The following is a 9,538-nucleotide window of genomic DNA, read 5'->3' as shown; positions in this document are numbered from 1 at the left end:
TCTTTAGTCCACAGGGGGCGTTAGAACCAACACTACCTCTTTAGTCCACAGGGGGCGTTAGAACCAACACTACCTCTTTAGTCCACATAAACAGAACCAACACAACATGAAATGTTCTTCACAGTAACTTTAAGATAATAAAAATAACCTGAAGCTTGAAAGTGGTTCATGACTACAGATAGAGGTTCATTTACTCTGAAAGGCTTTGAGAACTTACGGAACACGAAGAACAAACAAACAATAATAAAGTCACATTTGTGAATTACATCACAACCATCAGAAGCGATCTATGAAACAGAAACAGGATCAAACATAATCCACATCTTTACACGTCAGTGAACAAAAGGCCGGCGGTCCGATTCCCGGCTCAGAGGAACCGACCCCATGAAGAAAAGAAAGCAGAGCGGAGCCGACGTCTCATTAGTTTCTTTAATAATTCTTCTCCAGTACAAGATGCTGCATCACGGTCGTCTCTTTTTAAACATTTTATTAGATTTCATTAGGAATGACACAATCAATAAAGATTTGTACACAGTGAGCGATCCGGACCGGGTCCTTTGTGCTGATGGGTTTGGTCCTCTTGGAGCCGACGACGAAGAGAAAACTTTAAACTGGAATGATTTTTATTCTGCTACAAAAAAAACAAAAGGAATGTGGCATCAGCAGATTATCGTCCCGATCGATCGATACCGATCAATACTGAACATCGAGGTTCTGAACACAGTAACACAGAGTACTCACAGCTGGAAGGCAAATACTAGTAAACCCAAAACGTGAGTACTCACGCGGTTGGCAGAAGATTGTACATGTACAAGTTTTGAAGTACTTTAACGCGTACTGAGGAACCAGAACCCCGTTTACCTGAAGTACATGAGTACTTTGATCCGTCTGACGAAGAGGTTTTAAATGAGCACTTTCTTCATGAACGCTGGTGCCCTTTGTCTCGTCGTCAAAAATATAAAACGTGTATTTTCTCTCCGATACACAACGATCAGCTGACTGAGGACACAGCAGGACGTCATGTGGGATTTAAGTATAAAAACACGGACAGTACACAGACTTTACCCTTCATCGTGTACATGTACTCTCTCTGAAGTACTGGTGAGCCGTCAGTAAACGGGTCCTGGTTCAGGAGCTGCTGGTCTGGTTTCAGTAAAAAAAAATACTAAAAATAAAATCAAGTTCTTAAACTTGATCACTGAAGTATTTTTGTGCTTGTGTATAAGTACTCCAGAATAAGTACTGGACCTTTGGGACACACGGACACGGACACACACGGACACACACACACACACACACACACACACACACACACACACACACACACACACACACACTTGCATAAGAGCAAATCAGTCGAGTAACCCTGCAAACATATAAGATGCAAAAGAGCACAAAAGGTATGAAAATGTAAGAAAAAGGAAAAGAGCTTTATATATATAGGATTTATAAAAAAAGAGGAATAATACTTTGTTTATCCGAGAGCTCTAAAGGGGAGGAGTTTCTTTCAGCTGCTGTCGCTGCCCACGCTGCTGCAGCTCCTGGAGCTGCTAGCGCAGCTAGAGCCGCTAACGCTGCTAGAGCTGCTAGCGCTGCTAGCGCCGCTAGCACCGCTAACGCTGCTAACGCTGCTAGCACCGCAAGCGCTGCCGGGATCCCGCTTGTGGATCTGCTCGTGGGCTTTGAGGTGCCCCGACTGGCTGAAGGTCTTGGCGCAGTGCGGGCAGGCGAAGGGCCGCTCCCCGGTGTGGATCTGCTGGTGGGCCTTCAGGTGCCCGAGGCGGCCGAAGCTCTTGCCGCACTGCGTGCAGCCGAACGGCCGCTCGCCAGAGTGGATCTTCTCGTGGGTCTTCAGCACGCCCGAGTTGCTGAAAGTCTTGCCGCACTGCGAGCAGGTGAAGGGCTTCTCGCCCGTGTGGATCTGCACGTGGTTCCGGTAGCCGGCCTCCTTGCTGAAGCTTTTGCCGCAGTGCTGGCAGCAGAAGGGCCGCTCCCCCGTGTGGCTCAGCTGGTGGGCCTTCAGCTCCTTGGACTGGCCGAAGCTCTTGCCGCAGGCCAGGCAGGCGAAGGGCCGCTCGCCGGTGTGCAGCCGCTGGTGCGAGCGCAGGTCGTCGGCCTTGGTGAAGCCCTTGGGGCAGTGCGCGCAGACGTAGGGCTTCTGGCCCGTGTGGATCAGCTGGTGGCGCTTGAGGTTGCCGGCCTGGCCGAAGCTCTTGCCGCACTGCGAGCAGCTGTAGGGCCGCTCGCCGGTGTGGATGCGCTGGTGCGTCTTCAGGTTCCCCAGCGTGCTGAAGTTCTTGACACACTGCGCGCAGGAGAACGGCTTCTCGCCCTGCGTGTTGCGGGGCTTCCTCGCCGCCAGGTTCTGGGTTCTGCTCGGCAGACCGGACCCTCCTCCCGCCGCATCGCCGGCCGCCTCGTACGCCGCCGCCCCGCCCACGCCGTCCAGCAGGCCGTCGGGCCGCAGCTTGTTGAGCTCGGTGCGCAGCTCCGCCATGTGGATGGACTCCAGGCTGTTGGGCTGCAGGCGGGACGCCATGGTGGATTCTGGGTACTCGCACTTCAGGGAGCTCAGCTCAGCAGTGTAGTAACACTGGAGGTCCACATGGTGGTCCGACTTGATGTACTCCAGGGTGTCCGTCACCTGTAACACAGCAATAACACATTTATAAACACACTTATAAACACACTTATAATAACATCTGATTGATCTGAGTGATCTTTACCTGGGAGATGTAGTCGAACATGGAGCTGGGCTCGTAGTGAGACTTGTAGTCCAGCTCCGTGACGTCTCCGTGGTGGAAGTGTCCCAGGTGGTGGTCTCCGTGGTGATGCTCGGACTTGATGTAGTCGAGTCCGCTGATCTCCATCTTGATCTGGTCCTGGCCCAGCTCGGCCGTGGACAGCGGCTGGATCTCCGACAGGTCCACGGTCCGGATGGGGTCCAGGTCCAGGTCCAGGTCCTCCGGCTCGCTCTTCACGCACGGCAGCATCACCAGCGGCTCGGCGACCTCCGCCGCCAGCGACCTGAGCGCGGGTGGGTCCAGAGGGGGGGGCGGGGAGCCGAGGCTCAAACACCCGGCCTCTAGGTCCGTCATGGTGAGGGGGCGGAGCTAACCCTCCTCCGCTTCGGCCGACGTATCGCCAACGCTTCCTCCCTCCTCTGTAGAATCTACCTGTCCTGGGGGGGGCGTGTCCTCTGGGTCGCTGATGATGTCACCAGCCACACCTGACGGGGACCAGCCTGCACACGCACAAAACAAGTATAATAACTTATTTTAGTACAAAGCGCAAACAGTTGTTGTTTACAGTTACTAGTAGTACTAGCAGTGACGCGATGTACAGTACTGCACTTAAAGGAATACTTTAATATAGTTTTGTCTCCATTGACTTCACTGCTTCTAGAACCGAAGCGGAGTATCTGATATACAAACTCATTTTGTGGGTGAAATATTCCTTCAAGTACAACTTCTGTGTACTTGTACTTGACTTTGTCCTCCACTGCGAGCATAAAGTAAACTATAAAACAACATTACGCGTGGAGCTCAATACAAGAAGATGTACTATTACAGAACTCCTGGTGCTGCAGGTTTCTGTGGTAGTACTTTGTTTCAGTATCAAGATATTCATGTAGGTACTCGTGATATATAAATACTCTTAAAACATGCAACAGCAATAAAACACAACATGCACAATAACGCTGCAAAAGTATTGATCCATAAACATAAAGAAATAGCTAAACACTGATTGCAATACTTTTACTACTGTTTTTACTTTGACTTTTTTTACTACAACTATTTTGTTAACAAAGTAAAAAGTACATGCATATTGTCAACTATTGTTTTGACACTATGCATGTACTTTTACTAGTTTGTTGACAAGATGCATGTACTTTTACTAGTTTGTTAACAATATGCATGTACTTTTACTACAGTTTGTTGACAATATGCATGTACTTCTACTGGTTTGTTGACAATATGCATGTACTTTTACTACAGTTTGTTGACAATATGCATGTACTTCTACTGCAGTTTGTTTACAATATGCATGTACTTTTACTAGTTTGTTGACTATATGCATGTACTTCTACTGCAGTTTGTTTACAATATGCATGTACTTTTACTAGTTTGTTGACTATATGCATGTACTTCTACTAGTTTGTTAACAATATGCATGTACTTTTACTACAGTTTGTTGACACTATGCATGTACTTTTACTAGTTTGTTGACTATATGCATGTACTTTTACTGCAGTTTGTTTACAATATGCATGCACTTTTACTGCAGTTTGTTTACAATATGCATGCACTTTTACGTCAGGGAGGTTTCGACTGCATGACTTTTACGTGTAGTGGAGTACTTTCACTAACTACTGAGGTACTTTTACTACAGTAAAGATGTGAATACTTTTGAAAGCTGCATAACACGTTTATACTCAATGAAGTAAAGGCAACTAAAGGCGCGTGCGTCCCGGTGAGCACCGGAAGCCTCTACCTGTCTCCTGAACAACACCTTCTCGAGTCGCCACGCAGCCTCTGACACAAACCGGGCGAAATAATCCCGAGTTCCCCGGTTAACGGGTCATCCTCCGGTACACCAGCGGGGGACAGTGAGCTGCGGTGCTTCTCCCCCCGGGTTTAAACGCGCTTCCCCGGCTCACAAAGACAGGGCAGGCTGCCATGTCTCGCTAGCTGGAGCAGCGAGCAGCCATCTTGTTTATCACGCAGCGGGGAGAGAGCGAGAGTGGAGCCGGGATGAGAGGCGGTGAGAGCGGGGAGCCGCGGCTCCGGGACCCCCCCGTCCTCTCCCCCACCCCCCTGGCTGCGCTCCCCCCGCTGGATGCTCCCCCTCCTCCCCCGTAGAAGACGTGTGAGAAACTGACACCCTCCGACACAAAAGAAAAAACCAGCCGGTCAGATTATGAAATCTGTGCGGATTCTCCTGTCAGCGCGCGTGGAAGCCGGAAGCCGCGCGCGGCGGCCGGGTCAGGGTGCGCGTGAGGGTACGTTACCTGCGGGTGGTCCGCTTAATGGTCCGCTTCATGGCGCTCTCCTCGGTCACTTCCTCGCTCGCGCAGCCGGACCCGCCACGTCCACCTCGGCAGAAACAACCCGCCGCCTCGCCTCCTCTCCTCCCTCCTCTACCGCTGACTAATTCCGCTCCCTCCCTCCTTTCCTCCCTCCCTCCTTTCCTCGCTTCCTTCCCTCCCTTCCTTCCCGCCTGCCCACTGGTCGCTCCTCGCGCTAGGTAACTACGGCAACGGTAGTAGAAGGTTGGGTATATTTGTCAGCGTGCACGAGCGGGTACGCGGGTGCGCGCGCGGTACATTGTTACGTTATCGTCGTCGTCACCTCCTCGCGCTCGTTTTATTCATTTATTTTTCAGCTTCACGCACCTGGTGTTTGATGTGCGGCACGCGCCTCCCGCTGATCCGGGTCATCGCGGTTAAGTGGTGACGTCTTCCAGAGCAATAATCTACTCATTAAATATCTAATTATGTCACATTAATTAGAATTACAGTGATCAGTAGATGTATTGGCATTAATAATTATAATTTACATTAGATGTATTTTGTTTGATTTATGTATTTATATAAATTGGACTACATCTTTTTTGTTGGATGATTTATATATGTCATTATTAATTGTATGTATTTATATACATTTGGCTAGATGTAATATATTATTATTGATTTATATATTCAATTACATATTTTATGTTTATATAACTCAGACTAAATATGCAAGTACAACTAAAATGATTCACCGGCGGCTCTAGTGGTGCTAGCTGCGCTAGCAACTCTAGCAGCGTTAGCATTAGCTCCAGGAGCTGCAGCAGCATGGGCAGCGACAGCAGCTGAAAGAAACTCCTCCCATTTAGAGCTCTCGGATAAACAAAGTATTATTCAAACTACAATATTACGAAAGCTATTTAAGTTTTTTGTTTGTTTAAAACAAAATGTTTTATTGTATGCACAAGCATTTTTTCACTTTTATACTTCATTAAAATGTTAAGTATTTAATACTTAATATTTTCTTGATTATATATTTAAGTAACATTTGAAATGCAGTGGTTTTATGTATGTAAGTATGTAAAGGAGTGAACATGAAATATGAATCAAAAGAGAGCATCAAGCCGGCTGGTTGTCGTGAACATTTATTGGTTTTCTTTGAATCATAACACTAAAAAGTACCCGGTCTCGTGGACTAAAACAGGTAAATAATAACAAAAGAAGGAAACACAGCGTCTCCTTCCTCCTCGTCTTCGTCATCATGGCGGACAGACATTCAGACGCTGTGATCAACACGGGCACAAAACAGCCAAACCTCTCCTGCTTCTGAAGACGAGACGTTGGCAAACAATTCACTCACAACTGAAGTCGGCCACAGAAAGGTCAAAGGTCACATCGATTCTGAGTTCACATTAACGGACGATGGCCCGGCTTTTAAAATGTCATTATGAAATAGGAACACTTTTAGATTTGGTTTTATTAGACTGCTGATTTACAAAAAAAGGGCACATTTTTATCAAAAGTATTGCATCAAATCTAAAAAAAACAAGATGAACGTTCTTTTCCAACGAGCAGGTCGTTGCCGTGACGTCACACGGGCGTACAAATGGATATTTAAAGAACAACAAACATCTGAACACGAGTCACGCCAACCGCCCGAGTCCAGTAAAATTATATTTAAACGTTAAAAATATCCCTTTCGTCCCCGAAATTTAAGAGGAGCTTGGATCGTTCCCTGAGGAACCCCAGCTCTACTTCTAAAGACCAACAGGAGGGGTTCTGTGGGGAACCCCAGCTCTACTTCTGAAGACTAACAGGAGGGGTTCCCTGAGGAACCCCGGCCCTACGTCTACAGACTAACAGGAAGGGTTCTGTGGGGAACCCCAGCTCTACGTCTAACGTCTCATGTCTAATGTTATGCACTTTCCGCCTAGAAAAATTCCTCGTTTGTGTAAACATTCCTGGCAAATAAACGGATTCTGATGGGTTCTGTAGGGAACCCCAGCTCTACGTCTACAGACTAACAGGAAGGGTTCCCTGAGGAACCCCAGCTCTACGTCTACAGACTAACAGGGAACCCCAGCTCTACGTCTACAGACTAACAGGAGGGGTTCTGTGGGGAACCCTGGGTTCCACAGGTCCAGGTGTGAAACTATCATTGATTCCCTTCTTTCTCTCCGTTCTCAGCTTTGTGTCGTCGTCCACGCGGGAACAAACCGTCAACACGTGAAATAAAAACCATATGAACGCCGTCCGAAAGCGTCTGAAAGCCTAAAGGAACGTGTATGATTATATATTTTGTATTAATAAAAAGGCCACAATTTACTAAAAGTCAGAACTCGTGGCCTCGACTGGATTACATCGGTTCTACGTTTTGGCAACGCACGCGGCGAAGTCACGGGTTCCAGCCGCCGCCGCCTGCTCGGGTTTGTAAACAAGAACGGGAGGATCACCTGGTGAACAGGTCACATGATGCTGAGAACCCCCAACCAGAACCAGAACCGGTCCTGGTTCCCGTCGGTCCAGCGGGTTCAGTGCAGTGAAGCAGCTGCTATCGCGTAAGAACCACAGAACTACTCGTTCTTTGTGCGTTTCTGGTTCAGAACAAACATCTGGAGAACATCTGGAAGCGGCTTCTTCTTTCTCTGGCGTTATTTTGTGTTTCTTACTTTCTGTTCTTGCGGTTGTTTGTTTACGACTCATTTAAACGTTTATTTTCTGGTCCCATGTTTGATCTCATTGTTAGTTTTGCTAAACACACGGCGGAGCTTTAAAGTTCTCTGCGACCCTTAAGGCTCAAAAGACAGATTACTTTATTATTATAAATGTGTTTCTCGTCTTGGGCTTCCATACTTCATAACACCCTGTTGGGCTCTTTAGAACCTGCTAAAACTGGTCATTCGAGTCCAGAAAGATGATGTTCTTCACGTATTTAGAGACAAAGTCTTCCAGGGACCGGAGATGTTTGTTTGTTTTTGTGGTTTTTACGCGACAGCTTCAGGTTGTGTTTTAAAAAAAAAATGGAAACAGAACAAAAGAACATTATTGTAGTCAAACATCTACTGAGGTAACGAGGTCTGTGTGGAAAGAGGAACAAATACAAAACACTGCACAAATAAAAATGAGGTATGTGAACACGTGTGGAGGCGGAAAGAAAGAAAGAAGCGAGCGAAGCGGACGAGGAGCTTTAGGTGAGGAAGAGGAACTGCCTTCATCGTCAGCGGATTATCGGATTTAGAACGGAGCAAAAATAAAAACACGGTCAAAAAGCATAAAAGGTCCAAGTGCTGTTGCGGAAACATGAAAGTCACCAGCGATGCATTAATGTCTGATGCTTCTGTTCATCATCATCATCATCATCATCCTCCTCCTCCTCCTCCTGTCCAACAGGTTGGAATGACTCATCGCCTTTGAGGCGTTTCTATTCCATCAATTCATTTCAGTCGAGAAAATTATTATTAGCTGAAGCTAGAAAAAAAAAAAAAGTATTGTTTTGTTTTTTTTGTACAGAATTAATTAACTAAATATGGAAATTTGTCGTATCCAGCAGGTTAATGGAAGCTACCGCAAAATTAATAAATAAGTCAGAATTTTCGTATCTTTTTATATTTTTGTGTTGTGTTTTTTTTTTTTATTCTCAACATTTAATTATATTTTTCTCTTTCCGTGCCAATAATGAGCTTCCACACATTTTAATTTTAGTAAATCAAAGTTTTTAAAAAAAAAAATATTTTCTTTCCCTTTCTTGACACTGACGGGCTTCCATACTTTTTCAGATTTCTTAAAAAAAAAAAAGTTTAAAATGAGTTAAAGTCAGAAAAACATTTATAGAAATTCTAAAAAGCGTATAAACTTAGAATTGTGCAGTGTGTGTATATATATATATATATATATATATATATATATATATATATATATATATATATGTGGTAATGTTTGTTTTTCAGGAGGTATGCGTGTCAACATGAGGTCACTGAAGCGAACTGACCCGAAGAACGAGGGATGAGGAAAGGAATGAGGGAAGTAGAGGTTTGAACTCGTCCTCTCGTTTCATCATCAATTCAGTCTGAAAACTAAACTCTGTACAGCAAACGTTAAAAACAGGAAACAATCGGCTGAGATTCACATTCAACGAGCAAAACAATCCAAGTTCGTCCTCCTTTTGTGTTTTTTCTGTTTAGAGTCGATCGTCCACCGAAAGAAACGATAAAAAAAACACTTTAAACGAAACACGAACCACCACCAGAGGAAGCAGGGAACAGGAAGCAGGGAACAGGAAGGAGGAAACAGGGAACAGGAAGCAGGAAACAACGCTCCACACGGCCGGCTGCTGAGGCGAGAAGCTTATTGCAAAAAAAGATTAAAAAACACACAAAGAGTTCACCTGCAGACTGAAACTCACCTGCAGCAGCCGGAGCTCGTTTCCTTCTGCGGGAGGAAGAGGAGGAGTCCCCTTCGTCTCCTCCTCCTCTTCAATAACTCCCAGTCAGATCCTGTACTTCCTGTTTGATTCACATCTCTTGAATC

The 9,538-nt window shown here is 46.0% G+C and overlaps 1 protein-coding gene across 1 annotated transcript; it reads right to left on the bottom strand.

Annotated features, from left to right (window-relative positions):
• Nucleotides 1-415: 415 nt before the first annotated feature.
• On the bottom strand, nt 416-2,446 carry LOC306749604 (uncharacterized protein; the record flags this gene model as incomplete). Its single annotated transcript, XM_079232916.1, has 1 exon — nt 416-2,446. A coding segment is annotated over one exon (939 nt), but the record flags the coding sequence as incomplete, so codon positions are not given.
• Between the last annotated feature and the right edge of the window lie 7,092 nt (nt 2,447-9,538).

The sequence above is a fragment of the Taurulus bubalis genome (assembly GCF_910589615.1).
Source record: "Taurulus bubalis genome assembly, chromosome: 17".
Classification (NCBI taxonomy): domain Eukaryota; kingdom Metazoa; phylum Chordata; class Actinopteri; order Perciformes; family Cottidae; genus Taurulus; species Taurulus bubalis.
The sequence above is the reverse complement of the archived record's forward strand: the minus strand, read 5'-3'. Positions and strand labels throughout refer to the sequence as shown.